Raw genomic sequence first — 17,548 nt, 5'->3', positions numbered from 1 at the left:
CCGAATCAAACAAATCGAATCAATCAAAACTGGTCTATTCGCTATCCGGAAAAAGGTCAAGCGGTCACAACAATTTTAAACGTCATAGAAATCCGGGTGAAAACGTAACAACAACGTGTGACCACTTGATTCCATGTAAAATGTTTCAATCACTCGCACCTGGCGAATCCAATCACCCGTGGGCGCGGGTATTACCCGGGCATTATTTAGGGTGAAAGAATTTAGGCGCAACGCCTGCACCACTAGACTGCTGGCCGAATAGTGGCGAATATTGGATGGCTGTTCAATTTGATTGAGCTGGGTTTTAGTTATACAATTACTATGTGGTAAAAGCTTTTATAAAACTAAATAGGGATAATTCGTACGTGGAAAATAATTCGTCCATTCTTTGATATGCTTTTCAACAAATTTTAGCGTTTTTCAAGGGTCATATCAAAACACACAGTAAATACCGACTTTAATTACACTGTATAAATGAATCATATATTGAAATATATACTGCAAATAAACGTAAAAGTTTGTAAGCATAAATAGATGGATATTTGTTTTGCTTCACGCAAAAACTTATTGAATTGATGAGCGAAATCGTTGGTAAGTTTGCCGGATCTAAAAATGTCTAAAATATTCGTGAATGATTTAAATGGGCACTTGAAAAGAGCAACAAGTTGATCGCGATGCTCTCATAATATCACGGCTCATTTGCCCCCTAATGTAATCTGCCCGATGTAAATTTATGGGATCAAATCTTTCTGGAGGTTTCGAGGAACCGATAAAATTTTAACGCAATCTGATATGGAAAAATAAAAATTTCCTTCCTCGTTTTACAATAACAGTAGGCTGTAAGATTATTGAGACTGTGACGCAGTAAGGACTGTCAATATACCTACAAATACGATTATATTCCCAAAGAGATATGCAAGACGAGGCGTTTAAGACGATTAATTAATGCTCAATGTAATTTTAACAAAAAATCATAAATGCCAAGTTTATTAAGCATTTCTGATAGATGATAAGGTTTATCTTACACTAGCTTTTGCCTGCGGCTTCACCCGCGTGAACTTTAGTTTGTCACAAATCGTCATAAATTATAGCCTATCTGCGTTATAAAGAATAATACTGCAAAGTTTTATCAAAATCCGTTCAGTAGTTTTTTCATGAAAGAGTAACAAACATCCATCCAGACATCTCGACATCCAAACTTTCGCATTTATAATATTGGTAGGATTGATGTATCACCCACTAGCTAACAGCACTCTATGTCAAGCACAGTCAGCAAACGAAAAGATTCAAATATGTACAGCCTAAAACAATCAATTTAAAATACCATGATCATAAAATTGGTCCAAAAATATAACTAATTGATTTCCTGTACTTATCGACAATTTAGTTAAACCGTGGGGCTGAAGGCGTGATTTAATCCCCGCAATTGAATCAGCGTCGTCGGTCCACCCACAATAACAGGCTGATTGCTTCCGCGCGATTTGCCCAAACATTAGATTATTCCCGCGACGGGAGCGCCAGGAACGTAGGAACCCACTCCAACACACCGCAGTACAAATAGGGAAACGAGGGAATGCATTCGATTGATCTCGTAGTTGATTAGTTATTGATATAATTAAATCTTAAGCAGAAATGATTAACGCCCATACTCACAAACATTACTATGAGGTCTCACAGTGCGCGTGGAAGCACAGGGTGACACACGAAACAATCACAGAGCTCTATTCAACGCTGTGCGTTCGATTAGCTTGTTCACTTAAGCAAGCATCGTTAATGAATATGGGCGTGAGACTGTAACAGAAACAGTGGTACTTACTCGTACAAGTACTCAATAAAATTGACAACGCAACCTCAGTGAATATTAGGGATAAAAAGACTTCATTTGCAAAAAAATATAATTCAAATAATTCGGTCATACAAGGAAAATGTACAGGCTGAAAGGTTTTGTACAATGAATGTACAAAACCTTTCAGCCAAACAGCGTAGAAATTCATAGCAACAGGAAAAATTAAATATAGAGCTATGTCCAGTAGCAGATTAATGTGAATTGAAAATAATTATGAAATTATGTGTTTGCTGCTGTCGCCTCCTCCTCTATGCTTAGTGCCGATATCTGTAAGCTCCATAAAGTCATGTTAGAGTCCTCTTCCAAAGCTCTACCAAGTAGCAAGCAATCAGATACGTAATCAAGCGCATTAAACAGAGTTACGTACGGTAAATGGATTCATGAAGTCTCCCTGCATCGCGGGCCTTCCGCCTCGTGAGCCTCACGCCTGATCGACGCTCGTATCTGATCAGCGTAGTCTGGCGGGAACAGCCAGCTGTAGTAGAAACAGTCTCATTTATGTTATACTAGCTTTCCGCCCGCGGCTTCGCCCGCTTGGAATTTGTCTGTCACAGAAACCTGTTTCAAAAACCGGGATAAAAACTATCCTATGTCCTTTCCCGGGACTCAAACTATCTTTATGCCAAATTTCATCAAAATCGGTTCAGTGGTTTATGCGTGAAAGCGAGACAGACAGACAGACAGAGATACTTTCGCATTTATAATATTAATATAGATAATATAGATTAGAGTCCTAACCACCAAGTAGTAAGCAATCATATACGTAATCAAGCGCATTAAACAGCGTTACGTACGGTAAATGGATTCATGAAGTCCCCGCGCTGCATCGACGCCCGTATCTGATCGTGGCGTAGCCTGGCGGGAACAGCCCTAGATTACTGTCTCATATGAAAATACAACGATTGTTTGTACCGATCACTATACCCCTGGTTAGTGTTAGGACCTTATTTTACATGGCCCATCCTGGTGAGTGCAACAAATCGATAGTCCCCCTACCGTTTCAGCGCCACTGTCAGTGCCTTAGCAAGTGATAGGATCTTAACTGGTGCATGTACCATCATTTTCGTGATGTACATAATTAAAACGTGGTGGAAATCGTCTAACTAAACTAAACGAATAAAAAAGAAACTTCACTAAACATAATTTATGTAGATGTTTTTTTCATTATAATTACGATTCCTGGAACTACGAGTACCTACTTTTGTAACTAAAAGGTGTAAACTAAGTAGCAAATTAGAAATTAGACATGACTGTCTTCTAATGTCCTCAAAAATGTCTTTACTGATGTGTCTGTTTTCTTCGCCCTACGTCTAAGTGCAGTCTCGTATTAGCCAGGAACAGGATAAACAATCGCTTACCGGTGGGGCTGCTGCTACAGCGACGCGACGTTTCCTATTGGCACACAGTACGGCTACGTTTTACTGTTATTTATTATGTCTTACGTTACTTTTGTTTCAAATATCCTATAGATTTATCTGTTGGCATCCCCAGCGTGGTAAAAATATTATTATTGAGTTTCTTACTGTACTGCACGACATAGGAGTGTTACATTTTGTATACAACATCGCCCTGAATGTTTCAAATAGTATTTTTGTATGAACATCACGCCAAAATTGGGGGAGGCTTGCGTCGTGCTGTGGGACGTAAATCGGCTTACTTTACTTTTGTTTGATAGAAAATCCACGTGCCGATGGTGTTCTCATTGTTTCGGATCCAATCTCGTGTTTCATCTCTCTTTTGTGGCTGACTGTTTGGAAATAATTTACAGCAGCGCTAAAGTGATACAAGCTACAACACTCAGAGGTTTTTAGAATGTTTTTCTTCTAAATAGGAGGGACTCTGGCTAGGTACAGTCAGCGTCAAATATGTAGTTCGTGACACCCTAAGTAGCCGAAAGTTCGCAACACATCTAGCAACGGCTACATTCTTGCCATAGAGGTCGTGGTCGTCACACCTCCACTATTTCTCCCACAGAAAGTCGTCATGAAGGGCCGGGTGTGACATCTTTGTTACATTGAAATAAAGTTGTGTTGGTCACTTTGGGTGTCACAAACGTCACTTTGTTGACGCTGACTGTACAATTCTATCCAATGTATGATATTTTAAGACACCATTCTGGCCACGAATTTTTCGTTTTTTCGAAGAAAAATAATGTTAGTACAATGTAATGGTGATGAATCGAAGTCAGGAGCTTGAATAAAGCTATCCTTCCACACAGTATGCCCTCGGCGCCCGGCTGCGCCTGCCGCTGCAGTAATTGCATAAGTTTAATTAAATTCGTGAATAATTCCCACATTAATAACGTTCATTAACTACAGACGGGCCCAAACAAATTACGCCGATTCATTATCACGCCTGTTGATTAACATTTGTGACATTATGCTGGTTTCATTTCCAATATTTGTTGCAATATTTTTACTATTAAGGTAGTATTGACTTCGTTCCTTACTAGTTTAATACTTATTATTGTCCAAGTTTATCTTAGTTAATTAACGACAGAGTATAGTTTTCAATGCCAAAACCAGGTGTTCTGACTTAAATAAAAAAAAATGCGTAATTAAAAGTCAAGTAAAAGCGATATTCAATTTATTTTCGTCTGCAAACACAATAAGATCAAAGTGTCTCAATCAAAGGCTCTCATTACGTGGAATATTTCTTGTCACGGCCATGGCGCGAACCTTGGAAAATTGTATAATAGGTGTACGAGGAAAAACGTCTCGGTAGTGACACACTTTCTCCTAAGTAACACAAAACTACTGAAATACTTTTCTAAGATGTTATACTATTGATGTAGAGACCTGAAAAAAATATGAATAGAACATTATAATCGATCTATTTCGATCCAATAGCAACATCTAATACCAGTGGTATTTGTTTTTACATGTATTTATTTTGTATTTGTTTCTATACAGGGTGGAAACTATAAGTGATCTCACTCGATTATTTCTAAACTATACAAGATATCTAAAACTGGTTACTGATCCTGAAAGTGCTTCACGAACTTTTTCAAACGGTATCAGTAATAGGTTACAGAATTTCAGGATCAGTAACCAGTTTTTGGATATCTTGTATAGTTTAGGAATAATCGAGTGAGATCACTTATCGTTTCCACCCTGTATTACTTAGGTATATCATAGTGATATCTAACCAAGTATTAGATGATGATGTCTTTTCAATTGCCCAGTAAATAAAATCGAAAGCATTTTGCGTGAAACATTAATTAGTCGTTGAGGGAAGCCCAAAAAATCCTAACAAGGACCTAATCAATCGCCCTCACGGCCATTGATGGATGTCACTTTAATTATCCTAACGTAATTATACCGGAGTGCCGACACAAACTGCGCCCTACTCCCACGTGATAAGGGCGACGCTGATGCCTATAATGTATTGGCGACAGCCACGCAATAACGTTGTTTATTCGCAAGAATATAAAGGCAAAAGTCGATCCCCGTGCGATTGGCGACAGGGATGTCAACTTCAGGGCTTTTCTCAACTAGGCTTTTGTTTCAGAGGTAAAATTACTGACGCCCGTATTCTCAAACATTACTATGAGGTCTCACAGTGTCCACGCGCACAGGGTGACACACGAACCAACCACACAGCTCTATTCAACGTGTGCGTTCGATTTTCTGATTCACTTAAGCAAGCATCGTTTGTGAATACGGGCGTGTGTGCCTAATTAAGTAATGTCAGATTGAAATAAAACTAAAAATAACGAAGTGCCTTTGGATACTTATTTTTCTTCGTGGTAATTTGTATCTAGTTCACAAAATACATTGTTCTCGTTTACTTTTAATGCTACATTACGCTAAAATAATTGTGATTACTTTTGGCATATAGACAATAAGACTTTTAAGGGTAAAATGGTAATAAATTATTAAAGTTTATCAATTTAAAAACACGTAATTCTAGAATTAAAAAGTATTACGCACCATTTCCTTTACAGCCTATGTGTCTTCAAGAATATAAATTGGAATTTCTACCTTAATCCAAATCAATGGATATAAATCACTAGCTTTCCGCCCGCGGCTTCGCTCACGTGGTATTTTGTCTGTCACAGAAAAACTTTATGGCGCGCGTCCCTGTTTCAAATACCGGGATAAAAACTATCCTATGTCCTTTCCCAGAACTCAAACTATCTCTATGCCAAATTTCATCAAAATCGGTTCAGTTGTTTAGGCGTGAAAGCAAGACAGACAGAGTTACTTTCGCATTTATAATATTAGTATAGATTGTTACATAAGAATAATGGGTTTATTTATAAGCCCTAAAACGATAGAGTTCGGACGCATGTTGTGTTTCTGGAACACACAGCCTGTCGACAGTGTTTTTTCCGTACCACTCCGAATGTTTGGTGCTTTCAAAAGCCCGAGCCCAAAAGCTAGCCACGAGAGTACCCGGGTTGTTGACATTTCGTGGTCAATGTGTACTGCTGGCACCCCTGGCGACAGGAGTGATAGAGTGACCGCCGGGCTGCGGGCGACACTGACGAGGGAGGCAAATAATCATTCACCTGTTACGCATTGATAATGAAAAAAGATTTATTTATATACAGTTCGTGGTTATTGTCCAATTTGGCCGGAACTAATTTATTAAGTTAATTGGGTGATGAAAAGAAGTAAGATATGAATGAAGGGAACATGGTGAGCGTCACCTGGCGTTGAGGTCTGCAGTATGTTAAACCTTTTTATTGTAGTGACTTGTGCCTCTTAATATTGTGCTCAAACCCTATTGTACACTTACTTATTTGAAGTGAAAAAATCACTATTTGTTTATTCTGAGAACATTGTTTCAAAGTCAAAATGTGGCAATTAGATGAGAGGTATAAAAATAGCTAAGTAATGTCTCTAAGGTTTTACATAACACCCAATTAAAGACATTGCGAAAAATTCACAAGTGTTTCAGGGAACTAGTCGTTGTCTACTTCGAGATAACCATTGTTAAATGTAAGTTTGTTTTTACTAGCTGGAATTTTGTACAATGAATTTTTATTTTTTTATTTTATTCAATTATATTTTTATTCTAGGTATTCAAAAGTTTATAATTACAGACATTACTAATTGGCTAATATTATTTTAATCTAAGTACTTTACAAAATAATAGTAGCATTTTTCTAAGAAATCTGAGCTGAGGTCTAGATTCTCTATTGTACTCAAAATTCAAAAGTATTGAACTCTTGAATTTAATGGTAGGTAGATTGGTTTGCTGGCGACCATTTATGTCTGCTACATATGGAGTTAAAAACGATGTGAACATTCTTACTACGAAAGCACCATGGCAGTAAACACGAACAAAAAACATTGCTTTTTATTTTGTTCATTACGCGCCCCGTTGTGAGGCGAAGACATTTATTTGGATGCCTCGCGGAATATTTCAAAGGCACGTCGTTTTAACTTGGAAATATTAAAACAAACATTTGTTCACGTGACGTTGAGGTGTGGTTGAGGCGATTACTGTCGCGCGAGTGTTGCCACTGTCGCGCTTCTTTTGTTGTTAATTATTTACAGAATGTGCGAAGGAATTACGCGATCCTGTCCCCACTTTCTACCTTCGTGGAACCTCTGAAAGCAGACCGAATCTCATTCTTGACGTAGGATATTGTTTTCCGAGAACTGGTCCTATATTGTCACATTACCTCAAAATAGGCCTCTACTGTTTGTTGTACCTACGTCAAAATTTTAAGTGTAACACAGTTTGTTGTCGAAATTAATTTTATACAATGTGCTATGAATATTAAATAAAATCTAAGAAAGCGAACTTTTTAGCAATAAAGTTTTGTTTACTGCAACTTAAAAAGAAAGAAATTGTCACCCTGTCTGTCAGTTTGCTCAGTGTCACTGTCAACAGCAGAATTCATTATGTGTCCATTAGATTTATGTGTACAAAAGCCTAGTAAAAGTGTAGTAGGAATTTAAGTTATTCAATAATCCAAGGTATAGTTGGGCCAAACGTAAGGACCTCCTCGACGTAAAGAGGGTCGGACGTAGACCTCCTTACAATGAGATTCCACTCCGGCAAGCGTACCCCGCGGAGTGAGCGGAGGCAGCCAGGAGCCTCCGCTTCCGATTGCTAACTGGGGGTTAGAGCGGCTGATAGAAAACATTTAAATGTATTCTAAGTGGTACGTTGTAGACTAAGGTTGTAGATTTATTTATCATTGTTATATGTTTTTTGCATTAGCGTAGCGTAAACTCCACTCCTTATTAGCTCTAAATCCTACTTTATTCACTGCTAAAAAACAGCAATAAAAAAACGACCACGGACTCGGCCTCGGTGGACCGACGTAGATCGTCGGTGGATAAGGTGACTGGAAGCATCTAGATGCTGGTAGCGCAGGACCAGTCGGTCTAGAAATCCTTGAGATAAGTCTTTCTCCAGCTGTGAACGGCATTTGGTTGAAACGAAACTATTTACACTAAGTTAGGCATGATGCGACAGTAGAACCTTGATTATTATGACAATACTTAGTTGCCTCTTCCTTGTCGGCAGGCGTATGCAACGTTGCTGGGGGTGCGGTAACATTTAGTTTGAAATTGGTGTAGTCACACAAGTAAATAAGATGCCACCTTGATCCCTACCTAGGGACCATTTAGTTAGTTTGAAATTTGTGTGATGCCACTATGAGACCTTGACGGTCATGACATTGAGATCTTGATGATTATGATTTTACTTAGTTGTTAACCTGTTCGTTGTCGACAGGCGTAAGCAACGTTGCTGAAGGTGCGGGGCTATCTACTTAGTTTTAAATTGGTGTACATTTATGTGTATACAGGGTGTCCCGTAATGTAACGTCAAGCCGGAACTGGGTGTTGAGGCAAGTTGTGCTGGTTATCAGAAAAAAATAAAAAAAAATCTATGTGGCATATTTTAAAAATAATAGGCATTTAAAAAAAATCAAAAAATTCTACTCCAGGTGACGGTCCTTTTGCTCGTGTTGCCACAAATCTTCACTTTTTCCAAATTTTTTTTTTGTTATGTAACCCTGAATAATGCTTCTCTAAATTGTTATCAAAATTACAAAACCAGCTGCTCCAACTTGGATGAAAAAAATACATTATTCCCAAGAAAAATATCAAAATAAAAATTTTGCTTAGTTTAAACTGACTGTACTGAAAAAAATTGTACTACGCGAGTGTGGCAAGTGTCGTCATAATTTGGCGCATTTAGTAAGGATTCCAAAATGGTATAACACTTTGTAAAATCTTCCTGTAATTGTCGACAATTTTTGTTTATTGGAAATAATCCCGTTTTTAACTTTATCTACCTTGGTTAAAAATATTATTCTAATGTGCCCAAAATTCAAGTTTCTGGCTTAAGTGAGGTGGAGAAGCCATTTTAAAAGGTATGAGCGGGATGGAGAGGGCCATCTTACCAAGCAGGGATGTTATGGATATCCGTAACCGTAACCGAAACTATCGGATAACCGAAATAAAAAAATGTCCATAACCGTAACCGAAACTGATTCAAAAGTTACGGATAGTTTCGGATAAAGGCCAAACTGCAAAACTCTATGAAATCTGCAGTATACACGCCGCAGCTGCAATGCCGCGCTGCCGATATCATAGTTTTGCAGTTTGCGGTTGCAGTTTGCGGTCTGCGGCCCGTCTTGGAATTGTACCTTAAATCTTAATATTTGTTACCAACTTGTCTGGCATTCGCTGGCACCATCTAATATGCCAGCCTGTTTTACCTTTATCATACATAGGTGTCGTCTTAGTTGGTACATAAAGTAGCTATGTGGGTCACGCTCACGCAGCATCTTGCTATTTGTATTGAACCTACATTTTTGAAATTCTAATAATTCCGTAACCGAAATTATCCGAGACTTTCGGATAATCTGAAATTATTTCATATCCGTGACCGTAACCGAAACCGGTATAATATTATTCTAATATCCGTAACCGTATCCATAACCGAAACTTCATATCCTTATTATCCCTGTTACCATGTATCCCTGTTACCATGTACCTTTACTACCTGCTCTGCCTGCACTTGGCAGAGCAGGTAGTAAAGGCGCGCGCGCACGGGTGACTTTTGTCACAGTATGTCAACTACTAATTACTGTCATGGTGACAAAAGTTTCTGTGACTGACTGTACGGTAGTCAGTCACAGAAACTTGAATTTTGGGCACATTAGAATAATAATTTTTAACCAAGGTAGATAAAGTTAAAAACGGGACTATTTCCAAAAAACCAAAAATTGTCGTCAATTACAGCAAAACATTACCAAGTGTTATACCATTTTGGAATCCTTACTAAATGCGCCAAATTATTACGTCACTTGCCACACTCGCGTAGTACATTTTTTTTTTCAGTACAGTCAGTTTAAACTAGGCAAAATTTTTATTTTGAAATTTTTTTTGGGAATAATGTATTTTTTTCATCCAAGCTGGAGCAGCTGGTTTTGTAATTTTGATAACAATTTAGAGAAGCATTATTCAGGGTTACATAACAAAAAAAAAATTTGGAAAAAGTGAAGATTTGTGGCAACACGAGCAAAAGGACCGTCACCTGGAGTAGAATTTTTTGATTTTTTTTAAATGCCTATTATTTTTAAAATATGCCACATAGATTTTTTTTTATATTTTTCTGATAACCAGCACAACTTGCCTCAACACCCAGTTCCGGCTTGACGTTACATTACGGGACACCCTGTATAGGATGCCACAGTGAGACCTTGATGGTCACGACATTGAGATCTTGATGATTATGACATGACGTTGTTAACCACTTCGCCATCCGCTGGCGTATGCAATGTTGGTGGACGTGCGAGATTATCTACTTAGGGCTGATTTTACCATCGTCGGATAACTTTTAACAGAAGAATAAACTTGTCATTTTGACATATTATTTAAACTGTCAAATGTGCGAAACTTATTCTTCAGTTAGAAAGATGGTAAAATCAGCCCTTTTGTAAATAGGTTTACAGTAAGACCTTGATGACAATGACATGACGTTGTTAACCTGTTCGTTGTCGACAGGCGTATGCGACGTAGCGGGCGGCGCGGGGTCGGTGAACGCGCTGCCGGGCGGCGGCGGCGCGCGTCTGGCGCCCTCCTTCGACGCGGCCACTCCGCGCAACGTCACCGCGCTCGTCGGCAAGTCGGCCTACCTCAGCTGCCGCGTGCGCAACCTCGGCAACAGAACGGTGAGTTTAGAATTAGATACTTTAAGATTTGCTAGTGATGATTGTGTGATGATGTGATTCCGTTAATATTGTTTATTGTGTTGAACGCCAAGATTTTCTAAAACTACTCCGATTAGTTTTATTCCTTCGTTACATTTGGCATTAAAGTGTTATAACACTAATATTGTAATGGAAAAAGAAATACTTTACCATGGTTAGGCAGTTAATAATCGAAGTAAAAGTATAAAATAAACAAAAACATTTATAAAGTATCCCAGTGAGAAACGAATCCATTATGTACCTTTCATTATCTAGGCTCCTTGAATTAAATTACCAAGATATTGGTTACCAGCAACAGAAAACACTGGAAACTAACTTTGCTGTAAAACTTGAGCTCAACTTTACCTCTCTGAACTAATCCAGACAAGAGAATATCAAAAACATCTAAAGTATAACAAAGGCGGGTATCGCTCGCTTCCGCGGCGCTTAATTGCTTGAGATAATTGCGCGCGCGCTCTTTCCGCTCGCTCAGCGCGTCGCCGCTTCCTCCGCCGCGCCCGGGGGAGCGGGGAGCGGGACACGTGAAGAGTTAGCGTTATATTTTAAAGAAAGAATAATGCTGAAAGTTGGACACATAAAAACTTTGCCTAGCTCTACTAGCCGTGCCCGTGACTTCGAACGCGAGAAATTTTTATTTTTAATTAATTTTTGTGCTAATAATAACTATTCTTGACGACTCGTTTATAATAAGTAGTTAGTTTTAACTATACATATTGATTCCGATTTTGATGTGTCGCACGAAATAGCCTAATTTGCTAGCCCCTGTCAAGTAAGTATACGTTTAGATTATTATTTACTTTCTGTAAATTTTACTTTACCGCGTTTAGTTTCTAGACAAATCTATACTTATAATAAATCTGTAGAGAGGTCAATTCTGTACATGAAATATATTTTCAAAATAACTATCAGGGGGTGATTAGTGATCGATACTGATGCCAAAAATGCAATCAGTAGAATTTTTGTCTGTCTGTCTGTCTGTCCGTCTGTCTGTCTGTCTGTCTGTCTGTATGTTCCTTATAGAAACAAAAACTACTTGACGGATTGTAACGAAACTTGGTACAATTATTCCTCATACTCCTGGGCAGGTTATAGTATACTTAGGAATTCCCACGGGAACGGGAATTAGCGGGAAAATCCTTTTGTATGATATATCTAAACCGCTTAAGTTAGACGCTTGAAATTTGGCATGCAGGTACCTTAGTAAACGTAAAGCTTAGTTACAACAGGATATTGCAAAATTCCCACGGGAACGGGAGTTAATGGGAAAAAACATTTGTATGAAAAAATCTAAACCGCGTAAGATAGATGAAGGGGGTAAAACGGGATCCACGCGTACGAAGTCACGGGCGGCCGCTAGTCTAAATTATATTTTTAACTCAAATAATAAAAGTCTCCAAGATCTAACGTAACTGGCTTAAACTAAGCGAGTCGAAGACTAGCTGCTACAGTACTAGGTAAGGCGCCGCTATTCCGCGGACGGACGCATTTGTCTCTCTCCGCGGGCGTTAAGAGGTTAACTGGAGGTGGATAGCGTTTACAACGTGGGAATTTATAACTCATATTTTTGACTCCAAGAATTAAGACTTTCGTTTAGTTGCTAGGAATTATTTTTTTACTCGGAACAGAGCTTTTGATATCAATGGTCTGTTATGGTCCTACGAAACACGCTTTCTCGGTAAATAGGTAACTTATTTACTCGTGTGTGAAAGTCATCAAAGGTATATTTTTTTCGAATTCAGAGAAAAGCGATTGATTTAACTTAAATAAACATCTTAAGCGGTCGCGTTGCCTGGTTGGTGGTTCGCACACTGTCTGTATTGTTCCACTGGATCCCACAATGTTATTATGATGAATGTTTATGGAATATGTACTAATATTTTGTATGTACCTACTACTTAAATCATGCTTTGGCTAGTCGTCCTTTCTTGCTTTTTCAAAAAACCATAACTTACTGCCGGTAAAGATAATCTTTATTGTATGTAATTTATGAGTATTGCATAGTGGTTGTCATAGCAAGCGCCATTCGTGCCTAGTATCAACCGGTTCACGGTTTATGGAAACGCCACTCCTCTTGTTTATGGTAATGGCCCTTTATGAATATTCATATGCCCCCTGTTTTATTGCCTAAGCACTGTCCTAACTCTAAGTTTGTTTTGTTTCGCGACATTGCCGCGGTAATGCGCCGGGCATTATTCAAAGTGGCAGACTTAACGGGATCGCTGCGACGTCGGACGGTTATGGCTGTGTGACAACATCTAAGATGGCGGCGATGTGTTACGAGGATTAAGCTTGTTGTGTACGTAGAATACTTAGTAGGAGGCATATAAAGTCAGTCGCAGATCATAATACGACTGGTTTTGTTCGGTTATCTTAATTGTGTCATTTTTATTTTTAAAAATACTATTCAAACCTGTTAATTTTGATTATAATGCGACATTATCAACATAAATTAGAACAATTATATAAAAAATAACTCGTTGAAACTTAAATAAATTAACTAAAGCATTTACAACTAAGTATACCAATAGAGTCAATCACTGGGGACTGAACAAATTAGGTTTTTAAGTACTTTGTGAAATTCGTACATTATCAATAAATCATAACGTTTACTCGTACCTGTTCCAAATCCCAAAAGAATACATCAAATAAAGATATTTGTTGTTTCTGAACTAACCTTCCTAACTTAATTTACATAAAAGTCATACTACTTAATGTCTCAAATGAATTTAAAATACTACCAAAGCTACCAAATAGTTTTCTATCATCAAATAAGTTACCATAGTGAAATTTTAAGGTGGTCTTATTGCTCAAATTAAATTCTAACCAGTTGCAGTCATGTGTATGTGACTCCTATAAAAAAATGTCGCGTTGAGACCCAGTTTCTCTATTTTAGGATAAACTCGTATAAGTTTCGTTTGTTCGCAATCTGAAAAATGTGATATTAAAATCTAAGCACCATATTACTGGTGTTATAAGGTACCCAGGTTGTCACGGGTGCTTCTTCCCTTGCAGTCAAATTAAAAATATGTAGGGTAGACCGGGTACAATAGTACCACGGGTCAATAGTACCATCGGCGATATTTCTTCATACAAGCGACGTTAGATTGTGTGCATAGCGTCAGAATATGCGCTTTTTGTGTTTCCATCCGCTCACCAGTCGGCGGCGCTTGCGCTGAAAAACGAAGGTGTACAGGAAGGATTTTTGTTTTTTGCCCAGCCGCAGTAAGTTTTTATGTCAAATATATGAGCCCATAAGTTGCCTAATATGCTATTTGTTACCAAAGTATTGTTGTCAATAGTTTATCCAGGCTCTAAACTTTGTATCGACAGCGAATTATTGGCATTCACTGTGAAAATGACTGAATTTTAGGTGAAGTTATCTTTACTACCTACTTGGAACAAATGTACCAGTCTCCATGGGGTCAATTGTAGCGGTACAATCAACCCCGTGGTACAATTAACCCCCGGAACCTTATTTTATACTTAATATTTTAAATTGATTTTAAAGTACCTATACTTATAATAAAATAAGTTATTATAAAACATTCACGTGGTTATTTTACATTTTTACAATTATATTTTTATAATTATAGGCATACCTACTGAAAAAATAGTTAATGTGTTTTATTAAATAAGTAGGTAGATGTCGATAAAAAGGTGATATAAGTACCTAAATGCCTACTTAAAATATTTTAATATAGGTTTCTAAAACCCTTCTGAATATGTACATTTTAGCTTAAATTAGTAAGTAACTAAGTATTTGAACGTTTTGTTTTAGATGCCTCGACGTAGAGTCAAAAGTACTGATCACGGATCAACGGATCTATTCCTTTATGAACAGGCTTATGAAAATTTTTTAAAAGGGCGAAGCATTAGTAGGTATAAATAAATCAGGGTCAATTGTACCAGGGGTCAATTGTACCCTCATACAAAAATAGATTTTTAAGTTTTGAGTATTCTATCATTGTTATTATGCTTATTGTTGTTTCAGGAGCAATATCCGAGCCAAATAAATGACATATTATGTAGAAACAGTTAGCTTTTTCGTTTTTATGGAAGAAAAGTTATTGTTTTGTTTTTAAACTTTAGTGTTGATTTTTCATACTTGTTCCTAAATATTTTCGATCTCAATTAATAAAGAATGATGATTGTAGGAGATTAAGAGTACAGAATACCAATAAAGGTGATGATTAGATAAACATAACGACTTTTATAGCCTCATATATTATTGGTACAATTGACCCGTTGTAGGGGTCAATTGTAACATGAGACATCGTACAGTTCAAACTCGTTTTTCATTAAGTATTCGAAAGAATAGTTCAACTCTGCATGCTTAAATTTGTAGCTTAGGAGTCTAGTTTTTACAGCATACTAACAGAATAAGTTATATTTCATTAGATTTCTCAATATTGAACAATTTCCAAATTATAATAAAAAAAAAACTTTTTTAAAAACAAGCTTTATCCTGAAATGCAGTTGTACTAAAACGAAAAAAATAATTGTATGCTTGGTTCAAAGAATTTCGAAACCTTGTATCGCGCATGGAATTTATTCCTCTTTTTTTCTGTTTGCGCTACAAGCTTTCGAAATTCTTTGAACCAAGCATACAATTATTTTTTTCGTTTTAGTACAACTGCATTTCAGGATAAAGCTTGTTTTTAAAAAAGTTTTTTTTTTATTATAATTTTATTTTACACTTTTTAGTTGTATATCAATCTCTGGGTCATTATTTAGCACCAAAGTACTCGAGAAGTCGAATCCAATGAACCCAAACTCGATAAGATTCCGCCGTTTCGTTTAGGAGTTCCTTTGGCCTACTCCTGACTCCATCATCGGGACCCTGGACATCATCTAGCACCCATTCTTTTTTCATTGTACGTCAATGACATCACCAAATATCCGAATACGGATTTAGCCCTCTTTGCGGACGACACTGCACTCTACAAGTCCCGACGTAATCGGAATTACGTCATCTTGGCGCTCCAACGCGCAGTCACACAATTAGGCGAATGGTTCAGGAAATGGCGTATCGAGGTAAATCCCGGAAAAAGTGCAGCAGTGTACTTTTCTAAGGCTTTGTCTGCGAAACGTCCTCCGATTCGCACTCGTCCTAATGTCCCCACCCATCTCACCTTATTTGACCATAACTATTCCTTGGAAGAGTGAGGCCAAGTACTTAGGTGTCACCCTCGACCAGAGATTATCGTTCGCTCCGCACCTCAAACGCGTCTTGAGCCGTGCGAACCACTACACCCACCGACTCTACCACCTAGTTGGAAGGAAAAGTAAATTGTCACTTAGAAATAAGTTGACAATTTACAAAACCTGCATCCGTCCAGTGTTGACTTACGCCAGTCCGGTGTTTGCTCACACTTCTTGCACAGTCCTTAAGAAATTCCAGACCCTCCAAAACAAATTCTTACGCCGCGGATGCCCCCTGGTTCGTGCGTAACACGAATCTCCATAGAGATTTCGAGATCCCATCGATTGATCACTACAACCCAAACGAACCCAAACTCGATGAGTTTCTGCCTTTTCGTTTAGGATTTCCTATGGCCACCTCTCAAATCCATCATCAGGACCCTGGACATCATCTAGCACTAAACTGCTCGAAAAGACAAATCCAACGAACCCAAACTCGATGCGATTCCGCCGTTTCGTTTAGGAGTTCCTATGGCCACCTCCTGACTCCATCATCAGGACCCTGGACATCATGTAGTACTAAACTGCTCGAAAAGACAAATCCAACGAACCCAAACTCGATGAGTTTCTGCCGTTTCGTTTAGGAGTTCCTATGGCCACCTCCCTAATCCATCATAAGGACCCTGGACATCATCTAGCACTAAACTGCTCGAAAACACAAATCCAACGAACCCAAACTCGATGCGATTCCGCCGTTTCGTTTAGGAGTTCCTATGGCCACCTCCTGATACCATCATCAGGACCCTGGACATCATCTAGCACTAAACTGCTCGAAAAGACAAATCCAACGAACCCAAACTCGATGCGATTCCGCCGGTTCGATTAGGAGTTCCTATGGCCACCTCCCTAATCCATCATCAGGACCCTGGACATCATCTAGCACTAAACTACTCGAAAAGACAAATCCAACGAACCCAAACTCGATGCGATTACGCCGTTTCGTTTAGGAGTTCCTATGGCCACCTCCTGACTCCATCATCAGAACAGCTCAATGGTACCATAACATTGCATTGTCATCGTACTTACATAAGTATACCAAATTTCAGCTCAATCGGTTGAGGAAAAGTGGTCTTAAATTCAGTTGCAAGATTTGTCCCACACATACTAACAAGTGAAGTCAATATAAAGCTTGTAAAAATGGTACTATTGTCCCCGGTCTACCCTATGCCTAGCAATAGAAAAATTATGCACCTGATTGTAGCACAGAAAAATGGAAGTTTTAAATTAGTTTCGAAACTGGCACGAAATAACAACGATGATCTTACTGTTAACGTTGCACGGCGGTGGAATTTCCTTGTAAATAATTTCACAAA

General features: G+C 38.3%; 1 protein-coding gene across 1 annotated transcript in view; it reads left to right on the top strand.

The window, feature by feature from the left end:
- Window positions 1-10,898: 10,898 nt before the first annotated feature.
- The window catches only part of LOC135074690 (zwei Ig domain protein zig-8-like), a gene marked incomplete at its 5' end in the record, with an annotated part of 319,508 nt that continues 312,858 nt past the window's right edge, over window positions 10,899-17,548 (top strand). Inside the window, one exon of the mRNA XM_063969059.1 lies at window positions 10,899-10,994. Coding sequence (XP_063825129.1) covers window positions 10,899-10,994 — 96 coding nt within the window. The remainder of the gene's footprint in view (window positions 10,995-17,548) is intronic.

This window comes from Ostrinia nubilalis, chromosome 1 (assembly GCF_963855985.1).
Source record: "Ostrinia nubilalis chromosome 1, ilOstNubi1.1, whole genome shotgun sequence".
Lineage (NCBI taxonomy): Eukaryota > Metazoa > Arthropoda > Insecta > Lepidoptera > Crambidae > Ostrinia > Ostrinia nubilalis.
The sequence above is the reverse complement of the archived record's forward strand: the minus strand, read 5'-3'. Positions and strand labels throughout refer to the sequence as shown.